Raw genomic sequence first — 26,114 nt, forward strand, 5'->3', positions numbered from 1 at the left:
CATCTATGAGGTTACAAGGATTCAAGGAAGAGCTAAGTTCTCTGGGTGTGTAGGTGAGGACCAACCAGAAGCAAACACTCAAGAGAGATTGGACAGGATCTGAATGCCCAAGTTGCCTTGTCCTCCAGAGCTCCTGTGCTGTCACACTGCCCTCTAATGGGCTGTCATTATCTTGCCAGAATCAATTTCTGGCTTCCGAACCATCTGGCCCACTCCACCATATGCAAACAATTTCCTGCACCTGCTAACTATGTGTGTTAGGCTTGAGGCCTAAGGAATCGTGCAAAGGGATTAAAGTTGTTTACTTCACCATATTTGCAAAATACAAGCAGTTTCCAAAATACGACAGAGGCATCCCCATGAGAGTTGTTATTTTTATGTTACTGTTGAGTCTACAAACAGTACTAGGATTTGAAGGAATGGATAGTGGCAGCCTGGCTGTGACTAATGATCAAAATGTTGGCCTAAAATGACACTGGGCACATACTACAAAAATAGTCTCAATGACCTTCTCCAAGAGCTATTCATTGCCAGTTATTAATTTAATTCAAAATTAACTTCCTCTTATTAGGGATTTTTAGTTAGAACAAAGCCAGCCAGCTCCCCGGCTAAGTAACTTGGCAGCTGCTCTGACGAGGAGAACTTGCCAAGCCAGCCTCATGCGTGCTGGCTGGGTTTCACTGCAAGTCCTGGCTGTAGTTGCACTGGTCGTGAGCAGCTGAAGTCTGTGACCCCACAGTTTCCAAATAAAAGAAAAGGAGCCTCAGGTCCACATGGCCGATGTTACAGAATAAACAGCATACCAGGTAGTGGAGAAAACCAGCAAAATAATCCACCTCTACCAGTACTGAGCTCACAATTAGTGATGTAGGGGTGGGCTGGAGAAAATGTTACCATCATGTAGACAAACTAGCAGTTTGTCTTCCAGCAACATACAGTGCTGGGCCAAGGACTAAGTGCCTAGCAAGTACTTAATAAAAATGAGAGGACTTTAAAAAGTTCATGTGAAAATGTAATTAAAAGATGTTTATTCTCATGAAAAATAAATTTGAAATTCATGCCTAGTTTAAAAAACTTTTAAATTTGCCGGCGCCGCGGCTCAATAGGCTAATCCTCCGCCTAGCGGCGACGGCACACCGGGTTCTAGTCCCAGTTGGGGCGCCGGATTCTGTCCCGGTTGCCCCTCTTCCAGGCCAGCTCTCTGCTGTGGCCAGGGAGTGCAGTGGAGGATGACCCAAGTCCTTGGGCCCTGCACCCCATGGGAGACCAGGAAAAGCACCTGGCTCCTGGCATCGGATCAGCGCAGTGCCCCGGCCGCAGCGCGCCGGCCGCGGCGGCCATTGGAGGGTGAACCAACGGCAAAAGGAAGACCTTTCTCTCTGTCTCTCTCTCTCACTGTCCACTCTGCCTGTCAAAAAAAATAAAAAAAAACTTTTAAATTTGTGTTAATTTTATTAGAAAGGCAGAGACAGAGATCATCCACCCACTGATTCAGCCCTAAATGCCTCTAACAGCCAGCACTGGGCCAGGGCAAAGCTAGGAGCCTGGAACTCCACCTGGGTCTCCCAAGTGGATAGGGACCCAGTGCACGAGCCATCCCCTGTGCCTCTCGGGCACATTATCAAGAACTCGGAATGGAAGCAGAGGAGCTGGGACTCGCTTGCACCAGGCATTCCAATATGGAATGCAGGCATCACGGCATCTTAACTGTTCTGCCCAATGTTTGTCTTCATTCCTATTTTTTTCATAATACACATTTTCCATGAACTAATTTTTTTGACAGGCGGGGGGAGGGAGGAAGGAGGGAGGAGGGGGAGAGAGAGAGAGAGAGATGGAGGGAGAGAGAGAAAGGTCTTCCTTTTCCGTTGGTTCACCCCCCAGATTGCCGCTGCGCCGATCCGAAGCCAGGAGCCAAGTGCTTCCTTTTGGTCTCCTATGTGGGTGCAGGGCCCAAGCACTTGGGCCATCCTCCACTGTCTTCCTGGGCCACAGCAGAGAGCTGGACTGCAAGAGGAGCACCGGGACAGATCCAGCACCCTGACTGGGACTAGAACCTGGAGTGTTGGCGCCGCAGGCGGAAGATTAGCCTAGTGAGCCACAGGGCTGGCCTTCCACTAACTTTTTGAAGATCTTTATGTTTTCAATGAATGAGAGAATGCATGATGAAGAATGACAGCATACTGCAGGGTTACGAGTTTGCTGAACAGCCCATTTTCATCCTTGCTCTGCCACATACCAGCTACGTAGATGTACCGTCTCTAGAGGCCCAGTCTCTGCATCAGTAAACCTATCTCATTAGGCTATTATAAAATGCTTAGCATGGTGCCTTGTGCACAATTAGCACTCAATAAGTTACAGCTTGATAATACTGTGTGACATGAGAGCAATTAATAATCGGAATTAGAATTCCTACCTTGTTGCACAGCAGATTGAGCCATGGCCTGCAGTGCCACAACCCATTTGAGTCTGGTTCAAGTTCCTTGCTGCTCCACTTCCAGTCCAGCTCTCCACTAATCTATCTGGGAAAACAGTGGAAAATGGCCCAAGCATGTGGGCTTCTGCCAAATAACATCAGGGAAACCCAGATGAAGCTCTTAGCTTCTTCCTGGCTTTGGCCTGTGATGCCCTGGGCCACTGGGGTCATTTGAGGAGTGAATGAGTAGATGGAAGGTATCTATTTCTCTCTTTAACTCTTCCTTTCATGTAAGTAAACAAATCCTCAAAAAAAAATTCTACCAGGGGCCAGCACTGTGGCACAGTGGGTTAACGCCCTGGCCTGAAGCGCTAGCATCCCATATAGTCGCCGGTTTGAGTACCGGCTCCTCTTCCGTTCCAGCTCTCTGCTACGCCTGGGAAAGAAGAAGATGGCCCAAGTCCTTGGGCCTCTGCACCCGTGTGGGAGACCCGGAAGAAGCTCCTGGCTTCATATTGGTGCAACTCCAGCCATTGCAGCCAATTGGGGAGTGAACCATCGGATGGAAGACCGACCGACCTCCCTCCCTCCCTCCCTCCCTCCCTCCCTCTCTCTCTTCCTCTCCTTTTCTCTGTGTAACTCTCACAAATAAATCAATCTTTTTTTAAAAAAATCCTACCTTATATGCTATACATGTACATTTCAAAACATGGGACACTTACTGAATTTGGGAATAAATTTTTTGCTTTATTATTTTCATTTTGTTTGACAAGCAGAGAGTCAAAGACAGAGTGACAGAGATTACCCATTTGCTTGTTCACTCTCCAAATGTCTGCAATAGCTAGGGCGGGGACAAGCTGAAGCCAGGAGTCTGGAACTCAATCCTGGTCTCCTGTGTGTGTGGCAGGAACCCAAGTACTTGAGCTATCACTTGCTGCCTCCAGTATCAGTAGCAAGCTGTGTAGTCAAGACTCAAACCAAGCACTCTGATACAGGATGTGGGCATTCCAAGGGGCAACTAAAGTGCTATGCCAAATGCCTCCAGGAATTTTTAAAAATGCGAATAAAGGACATTATTCTCTCAAATCACTTTATCCCACGTGGAAGGAAACATGACCTCTGCAGAGAGTGACTCATATTCTTACTGTTCCACAACCAAAGGGACAAACATTTTGTTTCAAGCTTGTTAGAAAGCTCTTGGGGAAGCAGTCCAACAGTGGTGCTTGGGTCAGGCCCACCCCTACAACAGGCACCTTCACCCGATGTGGTGAGCAGAAGGATGGTCCCTTAAGAAATCCATGTCCTAATCCTGGAATTTGTGAATTTCACCTGGCTAAAGGCCCTCTGCTGATGCAATTAAGGACACAGACCCTGAGGTGGGGAGATTAGCTTGGGTTGCCCAAAATCTTATTTTTTAAAAATATTTATTTATTTGAAAGTCAGAGACTTTTCTATTTGCTGGTTTGATCTCCAAGGGGCTGAAACAGTAAGGGCTGAGCCACGCTGAAGTCCGGAGCTAGGAATTCCATCCAGGTCATCCATTTTAGTGGCAGGGACTCAAATATCTGGGCCATCATCTGCTGTCTTCCTTGGAACATTAGCAGGGAGCTGGACAGAAAGCAGAGTGGCCAGGACTCAAACCAGCGGTGCCAGCGTCCCAAGTGGCGGCTTCACTCACTAGACCACCAAACCAACGGATCTAACCATGGCTCTTAAAAGCAGAGGCCCTGGCTGGCGCCGTGGCTCACTAGGCTAATCCTCCACCTGCGGCACCAGTACTCCGGGTTCTAGTCCCGGTTGTGGTGCCGGTTCTTTCCTGGCTGCTCCTCTTCCAGTCCAGCTCTCTGCTGTGGCCCAGGAAGGCAGTGGACGATGGCCCAAGTGCTTGGGCCCTGGAGGAGGAAGCATGTGGCTCCTGGCTTCAGATCGGCACAGCGCACAGGCCATAGCGGCCATTTTTGGGGTGAACCAATGGAAGGAAGACCTTTCTCTCTAACTCAACCTGTCCAAAAAAAAAAAAAAAAAAATTTGCTGGTGGTGGTCTGAGGGCAGAAATGCAACAAGTTAGCAAGATGTGGGAATGAGATCCCCAGCACGGAACATGAGCCGACTGCACAATCTGGAAAAGGCAAGGAGATGGCTTCTCCTACAGAGGTTGGAGAAGGGTGTGCGGTCCTGACAAAACCTTGATTTTAGTTCACCAAGACCCACAGCAGAATTGTGAGCTGCAGAACTAGATGGTGCATCTTTGTTGGTTTAAGCCCCTAAGATTGTTGTGATTTGTAAAGGCAGCAACAGCGAACTAATACACTACGGAAACACGGTGGAAATCTGAGTGCTGCTCCTCCCTGCACCTGCTCAGCCCAGTGTGCCCCAAAAGCCTGCACCTCCCAGGAATAAACTTGTCTGAGAATGAAACAGACAACAGAGGAGCAGCAATAAGAGGTGGACTTCTCATTTGCACTGAGACACTGGCTCCAGTCAATTTTTTTTTTTTTTTTTTGGACAGGCAGAGTTATACAGTGAAATAGATAGAAAGGTCTTCCTTCCATTGGTTCAGCCCCCAAATGGTCACTACAGCCGGCGCTGCGCCGATCTGAAGCCAGGAGCCAGGTGCTTCTCCTGGTCTCCCATGCTGGTGCAGGGCCCAAGCACTTGGGCCATCCTCCACTGCCTTCCCGGGCCACAGCAGAGAGCTGGACTGGAAGAGGAGCAACTGGGACTACAACCTAGCACCTATATGGGATGCCAGCACCGCAGGCGGAGGATTAACCGAGTGAGCCGCAGCGCTGGCCCTCCAGTCAATTTTTTGAGGCCAGTGAGTTTGTGCAACATTTTGTCATTTGCAAGGAAGCCACACTGTAGAGGAAATACGGCTACAATCAGAGACAAAACAGAAAAGCAGATCCCCCTCCCAACACCAACCTTGGAAAGTGGCTGTTCCCAGATAACTAGTTCAACAGTGCCTACTATTATCCTGTTTATGGAGGGAAGAGACCCTAAATTCTGCTTGTGTAAACTCCAGTCATAAATCCATGCTAATAAATCTGCCCCTGCTATCTCTTTTACAAACATACCAAACCTACTAACCATTGGAAGTGTGGTCCTAAGTCATGCAGGCTGCAATCTAAACCCACCAGTGCTACAATGGCTAAGGTATAATGCTGATGACCCACACATTTAAGAAACTTGGCATTGTTGCTCAGGTCTCAGGAAATGATTCCAGCTGAGCCCACTGGCATTAATAAACTGCTTGGATCCTCCACTGTCTCTGGTGCCTGTTTGAACTACCCCAGGTTTTTCTCATCCCAGGTTTCTGTAACAGTACTGTCTAAATCACAAAGATATGGTCAGAGAGAGATAGCTGAAGAAGTTTTAAAAACGTCTTTTGAGGGGCCAGTGCTGTGTAGTAGGTTAAACCCCTGCCTGCAGCATCAGCATCCCATATGGGCCCTGGTTTGAGTCCAGGCTGCTCTTCTTTCGATCCAGCTCTCTGCTTATGGCCTGGGAAAGCAACAGAAAATGGCTCAAGTGCTTGGATCCCTGCACCTGCATGGGAGACAGGGAAGAAGATCCGGCTTCAGATCGGTCCACCTCTGGCTGTTGTGGGCATTTGGGGAGTGAACCAGCTGATGGAAGACCTTTTTCTGTCTCTTCCTCTCTGTAACTGTACCTCTCAAAAAATATTTATTTTAAAAAAAGGTCTTTTTGGGCCAGCACCATGGCTCACTTGGCTAATCCTCTGCCTGCGGCGCCGGAATCCCATGTGGGCACTGGTTCTAGTCCCAGTTGCTCCTCTTCCAGTCCAGCTCTCTGCTGTGGCCCGGGAAGGCAGTGGAGGATGGCCCAAGTCCTTGGGCACCTGCACCCGCGTGGGAGACCAGGAAGAAGCTCCTGGCTTCGGATCAGCGTAGCTCTGGCTGTAGCGGCCATTTGCGGGGTGAACCAACAGAGGGAAGACCTTTCTCTCTGTCTCTCCCTCTCACTGTCTGTAAATCTACCTGTCAAATAAATAAACAAAAAAAATCTTTTAAAAAGGTCTTTTGAGACCACATGTGATAATGGCGTAATGAGATTCCACAACTACCCACTGAAGAACACATCATCCTACTTTAGACAAGAAAAGAAACACTCACAGACTAAATGCTTTTCTATAAGCAGGAGTGTTCGGAACTCAAAATGCAAAACCCCAAATTGATTTTCTATGTTTCCTCCAGTGAAATAAATTGCACACAGAGTATCCTCCCTTATGTGGAAAAACAACTGCTATCAAATTATAGCCAGTCTTTTTCAAGGCCTCATCCCTTCCTGTTTCTTATTCTCTGTGCCTGATTAACTCAGTCCTCTAGAACCTACACAGCTCTGGAAATCTTGTTTAAAGTGATGGGCGGTGGTAGCGACAGCACGACTTTTGAGCGATAGCCAGGATGAGATCTCTTCTCCTTTAAAAAAAAATCACATGTGAATACAAGGCTCTGCATGGTCTATCCCAACAGATAACTTCTAATGTGAATCGAAACATACAATGCATGCAAAATCCATGACATTTTGCCTTCTGAAATACATGCATGCCTGTTCTGCTAATTTTGCCACTACCAAGTAGAAACGGCTGCTAGTGCCACAAATAAGAGACAACACTGGTAGTTGCTCATTTTTGCCTTAGGGCATCTCAACCTTCAAAGCCCGTGTCTAAGCCCACGAAGCTTCATTAAAGGTCTATCCCCTCCGTCTGCCTTTTCTTGGAAGGAACAGAACTCCTAGTTTCCTCTTTAAGAACAGAAGTCCTAGCAACAGAGGGCTGAGAAACAGAACAAGTAATACTATTATAGAATATTAGCATTAATAGAAGATAAACGAAGTTGGAACAAAATGCTTTGCTGTCCCTTCTTTGGACTGCTGAAATGTTTGTCTAACTTTAATGCTGGATTTCTAAGTTTGTTTCTTTTTTTTTTTTTTTATTTATTTATTTCAAAGGCAGAGTACAGAGAGGCAGAGGCATAAAGAGAGGTATCTTCCATCTGCTGGTTCACTCCCTAAATGGTTGCAATGGCCGAGCCGAACTGACCCAAAGTCATGAGCAAGGAGCTTCTTTCTGGTCTCCCATATGGGATGCCGGCGCCGCAGGAGGAGGATTAACCATGTGAGCCATGGCTCCGGCCCCCTGGCCTGGATTTTTAAGTTTCAAAAATAAGCTTTTGGCCGGCGCCATGGCTCACTAGGCTAATCCTCCGCCTATGGCGCCAATACCCAGGGTGCTAGTCCCGGTTGGGGCGCCGGTTCTGTCCCGGTTGCTCCTCTTCCAGTCCAGCTCTCTGCTGTGGCCCGGGAAGGCAGTGGAGGATGCACTAGGGCCCTGCACCCGCATGGCAGACCAGGAGGAAGCACCTGGCTCCTGGCTTCAGATCAGTGCAGCGCGCTGGCCGTAGTGGTCATTTGGGGAGTGAACCAATGGAAGGAAGACCTTTCTGTCTCTCTCTCACTAATTCTGCATGTCAAAAAAAAAAAAAAAGTAAGCTTTTATTTATTTTCATTTACTTGAAAGGCAAAATGACAGAAAGAGACGTTTCATCCACTGGGTCACTTTCCAAATGCCTTCATCAGCCAGGGCTGGGCCAGGAGCTCAGAACTCCATGTCAGTCTCCCATGTGGGTGCAGGGGCCAAAGCACCAAGCCATCCTTTGCTGCATCTCAGGAAGCATCAGCAGGAAGCTGGACCGGAAGTGGAGCAGCAGGGACTCACCCAGCACTCTGATAAAGGATACGAGTGTTCCCAACAGTGGCTTAACTGTGCCACACGGTCTACCTGAGCTCTCAATTTTAATGTATATATTAACATACACATTTCACTTACTTCAAAGGCAGAGACACAGAGAGAGACAGTTTCCTTGGGAAGCATGTTGGCTTCTCAAAGCCCACTCAGCTGGGCGTGGGCCTGGTGGAAATCAGTAGTCAAAAATTCAGTCCTGGTCTTTCACGCGGCTGGCAAGAATCCAATTAAAAATCTAATTAAGCCTCCCATGGGTGCACATTAAGACGCTGAAAAGAAATGGAGTCGAGGCTGCAACCCAGGTATTCCAAACACGATGTGGGTACTCATGACGAACACCTGGCCCAAATTCTTGCTTTTCCTAAGAACCGAAGGGAAGGTTCACAGAACGTCAGCAGATGCCCGAACACCACTGAAGTAGATCTTCAGGCCTGAGACAGTTTACATATGGTTTGTCCCCTCCAAACCTTATGCTGAAATGTAATCCTCATTCTGAGATATCAAGACGTGCAACAGGTGACTAGCAGGTGACTGGCTCCACCCTCACGAGCGGTTTAATCTGTTTATGTGACTGATGGATCCATGGACTAACAGCCTCGCTATCGAGCCAGCCTGGCCAGGTCTCTCCCCAGCTCCGCCCGGCCGTACGATGCTCTGTGCCATCTGAAGCCCACCTGCAGTACCGTGTATCAGAGATTGCAAACAGGCGGAGACAAGGTCTTACTGTATCTCAAATTTCGTTCACTCGTTCGAAGCGGTTTCTTACGCACTTAGCATTTGTGCTGCTGAACCCATCGAGCATGTTCCCCGGGGCCAACGTGGGCGCCCAGCGGAGTGCCCAGCGCACAACTTCAGCCACGGTGGGTGTCCTGACCTCCTGGAAACTGAGTGCAGAGGCCTCAGAGCACCCTAGGCGTGTACTTACAAAGGGGCCATCCCCTGTGCCCTGCGTCGCAGGGTGAACTCACCTGCTTCGTGTCTCGGCCCAAACGTCACCTTTACGAGGCAGGAACCCACCCGAGGGCGGGCGCACAGCAAGGCATGGCATCTGCCCGAAAAGAAAGGCACCATTCAGGAACGAACAGCCGGAGCAGAAGTGAGGGAGGCAGACACCAGCCTCGACGTCCCCGGCCACGCGGCCACGGCGAACGCAGCTTTACACGCACTTCAGAGGCCGAGAGCCCGCTCCTGCCCCCACCGCACTCCCACACGCTCAGGTTCGGTTCCGAACCAATGCCCGGGGGGACGCGCGCACCCTGGGGCGGGCAGAGCTGCACCCGCCGCCCCAGCTACCGCCCCTGCGGCCAAGGGGGTTCCCCCACCCGCCCTGCTCTCGAGGACACTGGGTAGGCGGGACGCCACTGCCGCGCACTCACACCCAGCGTGTTCACCTGCCGCGAGCAGCGGAGCAGCCATCAACGCTCCTCCTACTCCTTCTCTCCCCGCCCCTCTCCTCCGCCTTCCGACCGGAGACCGACAATCCCCGCCCCAAGCACCCCTGCGCGCTCGGGCCCGCCCTGCCGCGTGGCCTCCTGGGAGCCCGAGGCGCCCCCGAACTTCAACTCCCGGCAGCCCTTGCTTGCCCCGCCTCCCTCGGAGCGCAAGTCCTGCCGGGAGGGGGCAGGGAGCGGGCGGGCCCGGTCCAATGGGGGCCGGCTGCCGAGGAGAGGGCGGAGGAGAGGAGGAAGGAGGCGGACGCTGGGCCCCGTCCCCATTCATTGCCGCGGCCGGCCGGGCGGGGGTCCGGTGTTTTCGGAGTCATGGAGGCGCTGATTCCTGTCATCAACAAGCTCCAGGATGTCTTCAACACGGTGGGCGCCGACATCATCCAGCTGCCTCAGATCGTCGTGGTGGGGACGCAGGTGAGCGAGGAGGGCGGCGGTCGCGCAGGCCAGGGCCGCGGCCGCGGGCGCCTGGGCGGAGGGCCTTGCCGGGGGCCGCGCTGCGCCGGGCGGAGAGCCCCGGGCCCGGCTGGCGGCGCGGGGCGGAGCGGCGCGGCGGGGCCGGCGGGCGGAACCCGAGCCCGCGGGCGGCGGCCAAGGGCAGCTGGGGGACGCGCGCGGCCGCGCCGGGCTGGCGGGGGGCTGCGGCGGGCGGCGCGGGGGCCGCCCTGCCCGGGGCTGCGAGGTCGCGGGCGGCGGGCGCGCCCGCGTGTTTCCCGGCCCTGCTACCCCTCTGGGCTTCTGCACCGCCGAGCGGGGTCGGACCAGCCAGCCCTCCGGCCCGCTCGCACCTGGGGTTCCGGGGGGTGCTGGGGAGGAATATTCTATTTTTCTGCGGAGACTGGTGTGAATTTTTTTTTTTTTTTTTTTTTGGTCTTCCACGGTTTTGTGATCGTGACCTAAATTGGGCATCAGGTTTTCTGGCCTTTTTCCTGCTGGCTGTCACAGATAACTCCTAATTTTTTATATGCAGAAATATTGAGGAAATGCACGTTATTTGTAGAAAGACAGAGAAGTATTGGCTTCGTTTTCTTTGTTGCTTTTCGTGACTGAGAAGGAAGCATATTGGAGTGTACGGAGATGCCTCGTAAAGATGTACTTAGTACGTGGGTTTTAAATACCTTTATTTCTTACTAGGGACGGGGACGGGTTCCCCGACGTTTTCCACGGGTTGCTTTGCTACATCTTGTTACAAAATGAAAACACAGGGTAAATACTAAGAGAAGGAGTGTAACCGCCATGTCCCGGCCTCCTGTAGATGGAACACCTGTGAAAAACTGAGCAGTAAACTCACCGGTATGGTAACTGATAAATTCACAGAGCTGAAGACTGGACTTGATGGGTTCATGTCAGGATACGCAAAACACTGCGTACCTAGGAAGCCCTAGAGATCCTGGACTTTTTTTTTTTTTTGCATCTTTTTTTAAATAGTTAAGCAATATAAATTATTTTAGAGGCACATTTCTTGGGTAGGATTGGTCCAGGTTCTGCTCAGTGCTTTGGCTACATAGTCTGGCGTTTGTCACACTCAGTATTGTTGTGATTGGAGACTGAATCAAGTACAGTAACTTAGGAGCAGTATTTTTTTTTTATTTGACAGGTAGAGTTATAGACAGAGAGAGAGAGAGACAGAGAGAAAGGTCTTCGTTCTGTTGGTTCATTCCCCAAATGGCCGCTACGGTCATAACTGTGCCGATCTGAAGCCAGGAGCCAGGTGCCTCTCCTGGTCTCCCATGCGGGTGCAGGTGCCCAAGCACTTGGGCCATCCTCCACTGCCTTCCCGGGCCATAGCAGAGAGCTGGAAGAGGAGCAACCAGGACTAGAACCTGGCACCCATATGGGATGCCGGCACTGCAGGCAGAGGATTAACCAAGTGAGCCACGGCGCTGGCCCAGGAGCAGTATTTTTATTGAACATATTTTGTTAAGTTTGGGGTATGTGGTAGGTGCCCTGTAAATATTTTAAATGAGTGACTGTTGCTCACTGTGACTGGATAATGTCCTAATGCACTAGGACTACAATCAATAAAACTGCTCTGTTCTTGTAAATAGTGTTAGAGAGACAATGATAAGTTAAATCTTTGGGAGTAATTTGAAAGTGCTGCTTAGCTGGTGACCAGAAACATTGCATATGCTTTTAAGGGAGTCTCGGTCCTTTCTCAGCATGAAGCAGTAAAAGAATGAGGGCTATAGTATGTCAGCATAAATAGTTCAAAAGCAAGGATTTTTCCTACACAAAATAGTTAATTCCTTTTTTTTTTTAAAGATTTTATTTATTTATTTGAGAGGTAGTTACAGGGAGAGAAAGAGAATGGCCTTCCATCTGCTGGTTCACTCCCCAGATGGCCCCAACAGCTGGAGCTGGGTGGATCCTAAGCCAGGAGCCTCTTCTGGGTCTCCTCCCATGGTGAAGCATAGGGGCCCAAGCACTTGGGCCATCTTGCACTGCTATCCCAGCCCATAGCAGAGAGCTGGATTGGAAGAGGAGCAGCCGGGACAGGAGCTGACGCCCATATGGGATGCCAGTGTTGCAGACAGCGCTTAGCCCACTATGCCACAGCGCTGGCCCCAATAGAGTTCATTTGGATCAGTTAACCTGTAGGTTGGTGAAATGGAGAGGGCTTAGGGAGAAAAGCCAAGATCCCATTCTGAAAGCCATTAACCTGTGCTAGCGAAAGCCATCCTGCCTTGTGACAGCTTATGCTACATTTGCATAGTGATGCTTGAAATTTCTCATGACATCAGTTTTTGTGCTTGATTAGTGAGGGATATACCCATCAAAGTCCTTATTAACTAAAAATCAATCTTTTTTATTCAAGCATGGAACAAATAAAGAATAGAAACAATTTTTCTCCACCATTTTCTTTGGTGTGATGAAAAGAAAACCACTCTTCTACTAGTTGTGATTAGTAAATATCTCAGTGGGGATGATCATATCATAAAACAGGGGGTTTCTGTCTTGCATATTACCTGTGCCTTAAGTGGCTGCAGGTTCCTTCTTACAGTGATCTCAAACTTGAGTGCACATAAAAATCACTTTGAAAATAAGCCTTCTGGATCCTAACCCCTAACCTATGGCAAGCACCATAGGTGTGAAGTTTGTAAGTGTGTGTTTGAGTACTAGAATGTTTGATGCTAGAAAAAGCAGGAATGACCCCAGAAGCAGAGTCTAAGGCATACTACCATTCAGTGTCAGACTGATTTGGTGGTATTCTTGCTCTAAGACCTCAACTCCCAGACAACATTTCCTGGCCCTGTTTTTCTTACTTTGAAGATTTATTTATTTATTTAAAAGTCAGAGTTATAGAGACTCAGAGGTAGAGAGAGAGAAGTCTTTCATCTGCTGGTTCACTCACCAGAAGCCGCAATGGCTGCACCAATCTGAAGCCAGGAGCCAGGAGCTTCCTCTGGGGCTCCCATGTGGGTTCAGGGGCCCAAGGACTTGCGCCATCTTTGACTGCTTTCCTAGGCCATAGCAGAGAGCTAGATAGGAAGTGGAGCAGCCAGGACTTGAACCGGCGCCATATGGGATGCCAGCACTGCACGCAGCAGCTTCACCCCCTACACTACAGTGCTGGCCCCAGCCCTATATGTTTTAAATTGTATTTTTAAGCTTTAAAAAAATATTTATTTGATGACAGTGACAGAGCAAGAGGAAAGACAGAGATATCTTCTATCCACTGGTTTGTTCCTAAAATGCACATATCAGCCTAGGCTAGTCCAGGCTGAAGCCGGGACCCAGGAATACTATCCAAGAAACCCACATGGGTAGTAGAAACTCAAGTACTTGGGACATCACCTGCTACTTTCCAGTTACATTAGCAGGAAATCGTAATTGAACCAGGCATTCCAGTATGCATTTGGGCATCACAAACAGTGGCTTAACTCACTGTACTTCAATGCTGCCCCTAAACTTTGATTTTAAAAAATATATATTTCTTTAAGAAGGAGAGAGAGAGATCTATTTCATCTGTTGTTAGTTCACTCCCAGATGCCTACAATGGTGGGGACTGAAAATGGTCTGAGATGCAGCTGGAAGCTGGAACTCCTGTGTCCCTCATGGTTGGCAGGAATCCTATTACTTGAGCAATCATGGCTGCCTCCAAAGGTCTGCATTAGCTGGAAGCTTGAATCAGGCTGGGTATGGAGCCCAGAAATTGCCATGTGGGACGTGGCCGTCTTAATCGTTAGGCCAGACATCTACCTCTCAGCTTTGATTTTTGTTTCAAAGATTTGTCTTTTGAAAGCCTCAGTGTCAGAGAGACAGATCTTCCATCTTGTACAATCTCCTCGTGCCTGCTAGGTCAGTTCGGAGCCTGGAACTCCATTGGGTGGGTCTCCCATGAGGGTGTTAGGAATCCAGGTACCTGGGAAATCATGTGCAGGAAGCAGGATTGGGAGTGCAAGGTAGCTGTGCCTCAGATGCCACTCTGACATAGGACGCATTGTCCCAATTGGAAGCTTAACCCACTGTGGTACAGTGCCTACCCCTAAACTTTGATTTTTAATATCCCCCAAATAATACTTATCTGTGGCGCTAGAGCAGTGGAGGAGTTGAAGGGAGGGGATCATGTGTACAGGTATAAATCATTCACATTTTTTATGATTTACCTAAATAAATTGCTTTCTTTCTCCACTGAGATCGGCTGTATGGAAAGAGTAGAGAATGGGGAGAGAGAAGGTTGATACTTTTAGACCATGGTGTACTTTGCAGGTGGAGAAGGAGATAAGACTTAAAACAACCTTTTTGACTCACCTTGGGAAATTTAATCACTATTTCTTAAGTTGAGACTGGAAGGGGAAGCCCTGCAGGTATGTGATCCACACCACCACCCATACAGGTATCTCAGTGCAGATGACGTGAACCTAGACTCTGCTTAGTGTTCCTAATAATGTACTTTCACTTCGCCTTTTATTTAGTTCTTTCAGCACCCTATTTTCAGTAACTCAGACAAGTCTAAAAGGAAAAGAAATTTCAGTTTTAAGCACCAATTTGTAAACCAGTTTTTAAACATTAAAAAAATTGAAATGTATTCATATAACTTAAATTGACTATTGGAAAGTATACAATTCAGTGGTTTCTATTATATTCACAACATAGTGTGACCATCACCACTATCTAATTCCAGAATATTTTCACTTCTCTGAAAAGAAACTGCATACTCATTAGCAGTCACTCCTCCATTTCACTCTGTCCCAGCCCCTGGCAACCACTGTTCTACTTTCTGTGTCTATATGAATTGTCTATTGTAGACATTTCCTATAGATGGAACCATACAGTATGTGGTCTTTTGCTTTTGACTTTTGCTCAAAGCAATGTTTTTTAGGTTCATCCATATCATAGCATGTAAGAGAATTCTATGTGAGTATAGGTTCGTCATCCCTAATCTGAAAATCTAAAATGCTCCAAAGTCTGAAACTGTGTCCACCGTGATGTCCCCAGTGGGATGTTCTGTACCTGACCTGAAGTGTTTGGTTGCAGTCAAAATACATGTGCAGTAAAAACGCTTGTGCTACAAAATTACCTTTAGGTTATGTGAATAAGGCTTATATGAAACATAAATGGATTTTGTTTTTACACTTGGATCCTATCATCATGGTTTCTTATTATATATTCATATATGCATATATTGCAAAATCTGAAAAACAACTCTGAAGGACTTTTCAGTGCTGAGCATATCAGATAAGGGGTACTCAGCTTGTACTTCATTTCTTTTTATGGCTTAATAGTATTCCATTGGATAGATACAGCTGCTGTTTATTTATCCATTCATTAATTGATGGACATTTAGGTTGTTTCCACTTTTTGGCTTTTATGAATAATGCTGCTGTGAATATTTTGTAAACAAGTTATTGTGCAAACATGCTTTAATTCTTTTGAGTGTACATATAATTAGGAGTATAAGGATATTTCAAACTCTTCGTAGAAAAATGGGCTCAAAAAGCAAGTTTGGTTTGCTGCAAAAAAATTTGCAAGTTTTTATGGACAAGTTTTTGCATGAACCTGTTTTAATTCTCTTGAGTGTACATCTTACTAGGAGTATAAGGATACTTCTAACTATTTGTAGAAAAATGAGTTCAAAAGGCACGTTTGGCTTGGTGCAAAAAAAATTTGAAATGCATGCATAGTTTTGCTTTTTTGTTTTTTGTTTTTTGTTTTTTTGACAGACAAAGTGGACAGTGAGAGAGAGAGAGAGACAGACAGAGAGAAAGGTCTTCCTTTTGCCGTTGGTTCACCCTCCAATGGCTGCCTCGGCCGGCGCGCTGCGGCCTGCGCACCGCGCTGAGGCCTGCGCACTGCGCTGATCCGAAGCCAGGAGCCAGGTGCTTTTCCTGGTCTCCCATGCGGGTGCAGGGCCTAAGCACTTGGGCCATCCTCCACTGCACTCCTGGGCCATAGCAGAGAGCTGGCCTGGAAGAGGGGCAACCGGGACAGAATCCGGCGCCCCAACCAGGACTAGAACCCGGTGTGCCGGCGCCGCAAGGCGGAGGATTAGCCTATTGAGCCACGGCGCCGGCCAATTTTTAATAATAGGCATTTTCATAAACTTTTTGAAGACCCTGTATATACATAAATTTCAGTTTTTTGCTCCAAAATAAACTTACCCATTTAATTCCATTTTCTTTTTTTTAAGATTTTATTTATGTATTTGAGATGTAGAGTTATAGACAAAGAGAAGGAGAGACATAGAGAAAGGTCTTCTATCTGCTGGTTCACTTCCCAAATGGCTGCAGTGGCCAGATCTGGGCTTATGTGAAGTCAGGAGCCAGGAGCTTCTGACGGGTGTCCCATATAGGTGCAGGGGCCCAAGCACTTCGGCCGTCTTCTACTGCTTTTCCAGGCCATAAGCAGAGAGCTAGATTGGAAGAGGAGCAGCTGGGACACGAACCGGTGCCCATATGGGATACTGGCACTGCATGCGAGGGCTTAACTTGCTATGTCACAGTGCCGGCTCCAGAAGATTTTGAGTATCCTCAGAATTGTGGGTCATATGGTAACTTTTAATAATAGTTGAAGAACTGCAAGTTGTTTTTGATTGTGACTGGACCATTTCACCTTCCCTTTAGCAGTGTGTGGGGGTTCTAATTTCTGCACATTGTTACCAAGGCTTGTCTGTCTTTTTGAAAGAACTAAATTGTCCTGGAATTGTTTCTTTGAAAAACAAACAAAAAACTTAGTACTCCTTTCCCACTTCCTTCACTTAAGACCAACTTTTTTTTTTTTTTTTTAAGATTTATTTATTTATTTGAAAGGCAGAGTTATGGGGCAGAGGAGAGGTTTATTGATTGTTTGATTTTCTATTGCTGGTTCACTCCCTAAATGGCTGCAGTGGTTAGCCCTGAGCCAGCCTGAAGCCAAGGAGCGTGGAACTCAGTCTGGTTCTTCCATGGAGTGGAGGGGACCCAGTATTTGGGCCATATGCTTTCCCAGGTGCTTTAGCAGGGAGCTGGATTGAAAGTAGAGCAACCAAAACTTGAGCCTGCCCTTATGTGGGATGCTATGATTGCCGGACTGTTTTCCGAGTTTGAAGCCTCTTTCTTTTTGACCTATAAGTGCTGCTGTCTACATTTAAGTTCTTTCTGAAAGCTTGGCCTGTCCTTCCTGATAATTATACATTGTTCTGTGTCTATAGAGGTGATGAGTCTGTTAGGTTAGTAATTTGGTGCCAGATACTGCTTTTCCCTATTTCTAATACATTGTTTTCTCTTGTTTCTTGTAGTTTCTTTGTATAGTCAACTACTAACTGTTTTAAAATTTTTAACAAAAAATTGAGGTGAAATTAATATAACATATAATTTTATTTTTAAAGATTTATTTATCTATTTGAAAGAGTTAAACAGAGAGAGAGGTCTTCCATCCGCCGGTTTACTCCTCAGTTGGCTGCAATGGCTGGAGCTTTGCCGAACTGAAGCCAGGAGCTTCCTCTGTTTGTTCCCATGCGGGTACAGGGGCCCAAAGACTCGGGCCATCTTCTACTGCTTTCCCAGGCCATAGCAGAGAGCTGGATCAGAAGTAGAGCAGCCGGGACTAGAAACGGCACCTGTATGGGATGCCGGTACTGCAGGTAGTGGCTTTACCCGCTATGCCACAGCACCAGCTCTTAACATAAAATCTTTTAAAAATAGTTCAGTGGTATTTAGTAGATTTATGATATGAAACTGCCAGTTTTGTCTAGGTTGAAAACATGTTCATCACAAAAAAAAACCTGTACCCATTTAAGGATTTTCTTTTCTTCCTTCCCTGCCCCTGGCAAACACTACTGTCAGTCTGTGGATGTACTTCTTCTGGATAATGCATAAAAAACAGACTCGTACAGGCGCTGGTGCTGTGGCAGCAGCTTTGCCTGCTGTACTACAGTGTTGGTCCCGAAAGTTTTTATTTTCAAATGAAATCTAATTTATCAATTTTTTGTTTTGTTATGCTTTTGGTGTCATATCTAAAATATTGCAAAGTTCAAGGTCAAAAGGATTTATTGTGTTCTTCTAAGTGTTTTAGTTTAGTTTTACAGTATTTATTACTTTAAGTAAATTTTTGTTTTGTATGAAGTGAAGTCCAGCGTCATCTTTTGCATATGCCATCCAGTTGACCCAGCACCATTTGTTGAAGAGACTATTCTTTCCCAATTGAATAGTTTTGGCGCTGATGTTAAAAATCGGTTGACCACAGATCTTTGGATGTTTCTGGAGTCTTGGTTCTTTATGTCTAGCCAGTATTATACTGCTTAGTTTGCTATAGCTTTGTGGTATATCTTTGCCTTTTTTTTTTTTTTTTTTCTTTTAACACTTAGTTTGTTTATTTGATAGGCATAGTGACACAGCTAGAGAAGGAGATCTTCTGTCTGCTGGTGCATTTCTGAAATAACCTCACTGGTTAAGGCTGGGCCAAGAAGCCAAGAGCCAGGAACTCCATCCAGGTCTCCCATATGGATGATAGGGGTCCAAGTACTTGGGCCATCTTCCGCCGCTGTGCTGTAGTGAGCTAAGCCTCCACCTGCATCACCGGCAATCCCATATGGGTGCCAGTTCATGTCCTAGCTGCTCATCTTCTAATCCAGCTCCCTGCTATGGCCTGGGAAAGCAGTAGAAGATAGCCCAAGTCCTTGGGACCCTGTACTTGTGTGGGAAACCCATCAGAAGCTCCTGCCTCCTGGCTTTGGATCGTCTCATCTTTGGCCCTTGCAGCCATTTTGGGGGTGAACCACCAGATGGAAGACCCTTCTCTCTGTCGCTTCCTCTGTCTGTAACTGTACCTCTCAAATAAATAAATAAAATCTTTTAAAAAGGAGGGGAGGGGGCCGGCACTGTGGTGCAGTGGGTTAAAGACCTGGCCTTCAGTGCCAGCATCTCATATGGGCACCAGTTCAAGTCCCAGCTGCTCCACTTCCAATCCAACTCTGTGCTGTGGCCTGGGAAAAGTCCTTGGGCCCCTGTGCCCACATGGGAGACCCAGAGGAAGCTCTTGGCTCCTGGCTTCGGATTGGCTCAGCTCTGGCCATTATGACCATTTGGGGAATAAACCAGCAGATGGAAGACCTCTTTCTCTCTGTTTCTTTCTGGCTCTTTCGCTCGCTCTCTCTCTTTCAAATAAATAAAATAAATCTTAAAGGAGGGGAGGAGGGAACTGGACTGAAAGTGGAGACTTAAACCCATGATGGGATATAGAATGGCAGCATTGCAGGAGTGGCTTCATCTGTTGCAATGCAATGCCGACCGTGGTAGTATCTACTAAAATTGAGAGGTCTGAGTCTGCTGACTGCTCATCTGTTTCATACTGGTTTGGCTATTTCAGGTCCCTTACCATTCCATATGAATTCTACTACTTTAAAAATTATTTTCATCATTCCACAATCAGATTGTTCCTGAGAGTTTTCTTTTTTATCTTTTTTCATTTTATTGTAAAGACAGTGAAACACACACACATGGGGGCAAGAGAGAGAGCGCGATTGAGAGCAAGCTTCAGTCTTCAGGTTCACTCCCCAAATGCCTACAGCAGCAAGAACCGTGCCAGCCTAAGCCAAGAGCCAGCAACCTCATCCAAGCCTCTCATGTGGATGGCAGGGACCTAAATACTGGAGCCGGCATCTGCTACCTCCCAGAGTGCACACCAGCAGGATGCTAGACTGGAAACAGAGCTGTCAGGACTTAAACCAGGCACTCCGCTGTGGGAGTCGCAAGAAGTGACGTAACTTCTGTGCCAAACACACAGCCCTTTATAAGAATTTTATGTTAACTTACTCATTTCTGTAAACCAGACCATTGGGATCTTAATAGGGATTGCACTGAGTCTGTAGATTGCTTTGGTGAATATTGCCATCTTAAAAACAAATGTTAACTCAGCGACACAATTTTGGAATGATAAGTTTTTCTGTCAGCACTTCTGGTTATTCTACTGCCTGTGGTCCACATGATTTCTGATGAGGAATCCCCTGTATCTATTTTTTTTTTTAAAGATTTATTTATTTCTTTATTTGAAAGGTGAAGTTACAGAGAGGCAGAGAGAGAGACTGTCTTCCATCTGCTGGTTCACTCTCCAAATGGCTGCAGTGGCCAGGGCTGAGCTGATCCAAAGCCAGGAGCTAGGATCCTCCTCCAGGTCTCCCATGCAGGTGCAGGGGCCCAACCACTTGGGCCATCTTCCACTGCTTTTCCAGGCCACAGCAGAGAACTGGATTGGAAATAGAGCAGCCAGGACTCAAACCGGCACCCATATGGGACTCTGGCAGTGCAGGCGATGGCCCTACCCGCTATGCCACAGCACAGCATCAGCCAGTATGTGTTGTTATTTTTTTTTTTTGAGATCACTTGTACATGACGAGTTGTTTCTGTGTCTTGAATTCACCATTTGTTTTTGTCTTTCACCAGTTTGATTATAATTTTTGACTAAAAGTGAATCTCTGTGTTTATCCTACTTGGAGTTCACTGAACTTCTTGGATTATATGTTTATGACATTTACCTCTTTTTTTTTTTTTTTTTTGCTTTTATGGGAAAAGTGGATTTTTATGGATGTGACTTTTGCTGTCCAAGATTATGTCCTATAATATATCTCAATCATTTGTTCTCTCTTCGCTTCTGTAAGTCAGAGAATGCTAGACTTGTAAAGGCTGTTAGATCTTTAGCATTTTAGAAAGTTTGGATTCTGGGTCGTTGGTGTATTAAAATTGAGTTATAGTTGTAATAAGTAATCAACATAAGAACATTATTTTAACATAGCAAATTAGGGATTTTAAACATCAGATTTATATTTTGTCATTAGGTAGAAGGTTTGAGTTATAAGGTAAAAAAACTGGTTAACTCTTCAAAATACCTTGAGATTGACATTTACATTTCTTTCTTCTTCTTCTTCTTCTTTTTTTTAAGATTGATTTATTTGAAAGGCAGCTTTACAAAGATGGGTAGGTAGCAAGTGGAGACCGAGAGAGATCCTCCATGCACTGGTCCACTCCCCAAATAGTCACAATGCCAGGGCTGCGCCAGACCGAAGCCAGGAGCCAGGAGGTTCCTCTGAATCTCCCACATGGGTTCAGGGGCCCAAGCCCTTGGGCCATCTTCTGCTCTCCCATGCACATTAGCAGGGAGCTGGATTGGAAGTGGAGCAGCCGAGACTCATACGCGTTGCAGGAGGTTTTACCCACTATGCCACAATGCCAGCTCCGAGATTGGTATTTCTAAGAATATTGAGAGATGAATTTTAAGAGAAAGAATCTTCAGTTGTTTCAAAATAAGTTAAAAAATAATGAGTATAGGGGCTGGTGGTATGGCATAGTGGGTTAAGCTGCCACCTGCAATGCCAGCATCCCATATGGGTACCAGTTCGAGTCCTTGCTGCTCCACTTCTGATCCAGCTCCTTCCTAATGCTTCTTACATTAGGGAAAGCAGCAGAAGATGGCCCAAGTGTTTGGGCCCCTGTACCCACATGGGAGACCCAGATGAAGCTTTGGGCTCCCAGCTAAAGTCTGTCCCAGCCCTGGCCTTTGCAATCATTTGGGGAGTGAACCAGTGGATCAAAGACCTCTCCCCTTCCCTCCCTCCCTTCCTCCTTCCCTCCCTCCCTCCCTCTCTCTTTCTGGGCCTCTGCCTTTCCCTCTCTGCAACTCTGCCTTTCAAATAAATAAATAAATCTTTAGAAAGGATTAAGAGTACATCTTTATCTGTTATTAATATCAAAAAGAATTAAAAAACTTAGCTTACACAATGTAAAATAACCAGCCTTAAAGTGGCATGAGTGAACATTTATAATTCAGTCCCGCCTGATGCTGGTTATCTGAGAAGAATTGCTGGAAATAGAACAAAACCTTTTCAGTGAACGGCCACATTTCAAAATACAAATTTAAAACACTATAAATCCCAGTCTAGTGTGGAAGAAATGAAGAGACTGCACTAAGATCTGGCATACAAATCTGCAGCTGCTAAATACAATGCAAGGTAATGAATCAGCTCTGGGAGGAGCTGGAGGTGGAGCTGAAGGACAGTGAAGATCTTGGCGTGCCAGTGGAGTCGTCTTTGCAGAGTGTGCCAGCTGCGACTGGCCACTTTGGAACTCCTCTAGCTATTCACTGTCTTGGAAACGGCGTGGATACTGATGATGGTGGATGTTAAATCACCAGGGGAAAGCAGGCACTGACATAACCAAGTGTTGCAGGAGCCAGCCCTATTTATAGTGCTCAGTCTAGGTGAGAAATAAAAAAAAGGAAACCACACACATTTTGTATAGTTTGTATGTTTTTAAGACACAGCGATCTTAAAAAGTGACTTTGTTACCAGTATTTAAAAATTGGTGGATTTAGCTGAAAGGCCCAGGTTTCTAGTTTTTCCTTAAAGAAATCAAAATCCAACTCATTCCCAGTGGACCTGAATATCACCTTCTTTAGATGGGTCAGCCAGGATCTAGATGGCCTAAGCTCTTACTGCTGCCAGTTGCCTAACCCTGGCTGCTTTGCCATTTATCATTATATTCTCTTTTTTTTATAGTGTGAAGAGAGCAGTGAAATATTTTGTTTCTACATGTGTTTAAGAAGGGGAAAAGTTGGAGATTATTTGGGTTATATAATAAAACCCTGTTAACTTGATACCTAAGTTTACATAGGCAAGCTACATAATTTTTCTTAAAAAAAAAAAAAAAAGGCTAATTCACCTGTAAAATGAAGTTAAATAGCAACTCCTTGGTAGAGTTGTTAGATTTAAATGAGGTTAACCACTTGAAATGGTGATGGTTACGTATTATGGTCAGTACTGTTATTACTAATTAAAACGGTTGTACTTTAAAAAAGACTAAATTTTAAGAAAAGTGATTAAGTTTTGGCTGATGTAAGAAGTAGTCCTATATTTTTAATGCATAGACAAAATGTTAGAATACCATGACATTTTAAACAAATACCTTTATTGAGGTATTACTGATTTTCCGATGCCATCTTGACAGAGATCTGGTGTTCTCATTCATGAACTTGTCTGGGAAATTCAGTTAGTGATCTTCTTAGTTCTCTGGGGCTGCCCTAACGGAAGACTGCAGGGCGCTTTCTCACAGTTCTGGGGGCTGAGGAGTCCAAGGTCAGTTACCCGCGGGTCTGCTCTCTCTGAGTCGCCTCGCCCTCTGCGGCCTGCAGCTGGCTGCGTTTCTCCCTGCATCCTCACATGCTCTGTGTTCTGTGTGCGCAAATCCCTGCCATCTGTATATTCAAATTGCCTCTTCATAGAGGCACCTTGCATTACGTCAGCTTGTAGTAAGCCTGCTCTGATTGCCTTGCTTTACTTTAACCGCTTTTACTTTAACCAGAGGACAAAAGAATTAATAACCAAAAGGTAAAAGTTCTCTAACACTGACTTAAGACATTTTAAGATCTCAGTTGCTGGATATAAATACTGAAAGAAGAGACATACCCTTGCTAAATTTCTGAAATGAAAACAAAAGGAATTAAATACTTCTAAATAGAAGGGTCTTGAAAGGGAAAGAAAATCAGACTGGCATCAGATTCGAATCTGCAACAGTAAATGTGAGATGCATGGAGAAATGTTGTAAGATTCTGGGTTCCTAAGGAAATTAAAATAATTTGTGTCCACCCATATTACTGTAGCCATTCTTTTTTCTTTTCTGATCTTTTTGAGAATACTGTGGTTTGGATGTGGTTCTTCCTCAAAGGTCCGCATACTGGAGGCTTGGTCATGTGCCAGAGAAATAAACAGATGAAAAGTTTTAGTGTGAACCTACACATCCCTGTATGAGTAACACTCATTTGCATTATTAGCGTGCGTGCCCATTATGTAGAGAAGACTTGGGGGTGGTGTAGGAGCTTCATTTTCCAAGATGTCATAGTCCAGTTTGGAAGTGACTAAGGCAGTTCCTGTCATTTTGTTCCTATTGGAACACCACGGGAGGCAGGGATGAAGTGTTCTCATCCAAGAAAGAAGGTGATATGTCAGGTGCTTTCTGGGCTGACCAGTCACCCTGGAATGCTGGGTCTGTAATTTCTCCAATTTAGGTTTCTGTGGATTCTAGAAGCACCAGATGAGTCCTCGGACTGCCAAAGGCCACACACAGGCCAGTTACAGGGTACTATCCACCTTAACGTGAGACTCACTGTACATCTGAAGTGTTTGTATTTTTACCAACAGGCTGTGGCATATAAATATCAAGAAGTTCCACTAGAAGTCAGAAAGTATATTTCATTTCTACAGGAGCTTTGGTTATACAAATTAGATTTTATTGCCTCAGAGGTAAGACCAGCGTATTGATGTCAAACTTGGTACCAATGTCATGCTGACTCTGAGCATCCCTCATTGCCCTTCCAGTGGGGCTCCCAATACAGGCCAGATGAGGACGATAATGGTCTGGTCTCAGCAGTGCCCCAAAGCTCTGGACCATGTAGCCTCTTTAACCCTTTTAAGAAGGAAACATACGTGAGTAAATAACAAGAGAACATTATGGCCTCTTCATTTCCTGTCTAAAATAATGAGAAAGGAAACAGAAATACCATCTGGATTGCTTACAGTCCTCTTTCGCATGGTTGAGTCTAGTTTTGTTTTACTTAGCTGTTAGTTGAGGCAGAGACAACACTCTAATTTGCTGGTTCACTCCCCAAGTGCCTGCCAACAGCTAGGGCCAGGCCAGGAGCCAGAAACTCACTCCAGGAACCACACATGGGTGGCAAAAACCCAAGTACCTCAGCTGTCAGTGCTACCTCCCAGTGTCTACATTGACAGGAAGCTGGAATCCCGAGCTGGAGTCAGGGATCAAATCCAAGTACTTGAGATTAGGACACAGGCGCCTAACTAGCGGCTCCACTTCTAGGCAGACTCTTGCCCACTGAGTATAATACTTGATCTTTCTATCAGAACTGGTCCCTTAAGTTAGTTTAGATCTCTTTTATGGAGGAAAATGTAGAAATTTGTTCGCACACATACGTCCCTGGTTTAGTTACACTGTCCTATAATGGTCCCTTATAAGAATATATTACAATTCTTTTTTGTTTTAATTTTTATTTATTTACATTTCCCTTTATATGAAAGGAACAGAAAGAGATGAGCAAGGTTATCCGTCCAGGTTCATTCCTCAAATGCCTACAATGGCTGAAGCTGGACCAGGTCTCCTTTGTGGGTGGCCAAGACTCATGTATGTGAGCCATTACTACGGCCTCCCAGGATATGCATTAGGAAGCTGGAACCTGGAGTAGAGCTGGGACTTGATTCTAGGACCTCCAGTGATAGAAATTAACATGTTAGAAACAAGAAGATTCAACATATGTATCACAGAAATTCCTAAATAAGAAAATCATAGTAAGAGAACAGATATTAAAAATTAACAATTAAGACAATTTTAATGAATTAAAACAGATTGGAATGACATTTTGAAAGAATACGGCACATACCTGAGAATGTTAACACAGAAAACTAAAACAGAGATGGCCTAGAAAAATTACTGGACTTCAAAGGAATAATAAAAATCCTTCAGACAATCAGGTGGAAGTCACAAAGCCCCTTCTACATGAAGGAAAAATATTATTGTCATACTTTGAATAGCAACATTTTGAAAAAGAAGACAGTATTCATATGTAAGATACTCAAAAAAGTACAAGTTAACAGTTTTACATATAACCTAACTGAGTGAGACAGAGACAGACAGATATCTGCTGGCTCACTCCTCAGATGCCCCCAACAGATTGACTCTGTGAGGTCACAGCCAGGAGCTCAGATCTCCCCTGTGAGTAGCAAGGGCCCAAGCACCTGAGACATCTGCTGCTGCCTCATAGAATGCATTAGCCGGAAGCTGGATTGGAAGTAGAGCAGCCCAGAACCCAAACCCAGGCTGAAGAGAATGCAGGCTTCCCATGATGCGCCTTAACACACTGAGCCCCAATGCCTGACTGGAGATGCATCAGTATCGAGTTCCTGACACATTAATTAAACCAAGACCAAATGAGAGTTTAAAAGGAGAAAATGATTTGTAAAGGGGTGATAAGGAGGATAGAGGGATCATATGGGAAACATTTAGAAAATTGT

General features: G+C 46.0%; 1 protein-coding gene and 1 long non-coding RNA gene across 58 annotated transcripts in view; one reads left to right on the forward strand and one right to left on the reverse strand.

The window, feature by feature from the left end:
- LOC103348951 (uncharacterized) overlaps positions 1 to 9,713 on the reverse strand; it is a 55,047-nt gene extending 45,334 nt beyond the window's left edge. For 11 of the 50 annotated variants that reach the window (XR_011379063.2, XR_016213085.1, XR_011379060.2 and 8 more), the window contains exons 1-2: positions 9,572 to 9,705; positions 9,149 to 9,228 (exon numbers count right to left, since the gene is read on the reverse strand). This is a non-coding gene — a long non-coding RNA (uncharacterized LOC103348951). Of the gene's footprint in view, positions 1 to 8,264; positions 8,542 to 9,148; positions 9,229 to 9,556 lie in introns of all 50 variants that reach the window. The other 39 variants (XR_016213068.1, XR_016213058.1, XR_016213059.1 and 36 more) reach the window with 11 other exon arrangements.
- A 40-nt stretch (positions 9,714 to 9,753) lies between these two features.
- DNM1L (dynamin 1L) overlaps positions 9,754 to 26,114 on the forward strand; it is a 52,400-nt gene continuing 36,039 nt past the window's right edge. For 7 of the 8 annotated variants that reach the window (XM_008259414.5, XM_008259415.5, XM_008259412.5 and 4 more), the window contains exon 1: positions 9,773 to 10,042. In XM_008259414.5, the coding sequence (XP_008257636.1) occupies positions 9,941 to 10,042 (102 nt within the window). In that variant the 5' untranslated portion in view covers positions 9,773 to 9,940. Of the gene's footprint in view, positions 10,043 to 26,114 lie in introns of all 8 variants that reach the window. The other variant, XM_008259413.5, reaches the window with a different exon arrangement.

This window comes from Oryctolagus cuniculus, chromosome 9 (assembly GCF_051225735.1).
Source record: "Oryctolagus cuniculus isolate XC-2025 breed Fujian yellow rabbit chromosome 9, ASM5122573v1, whole genome shotgun sequence".
NCBI classification, from domain to species: domain Eukaryota; kingdom Metazoa; phylum Chordata; class Mammalia; order Lagomorpha; family Leporidae; genus Oryctolagus; species Oryctolagus cuniculus.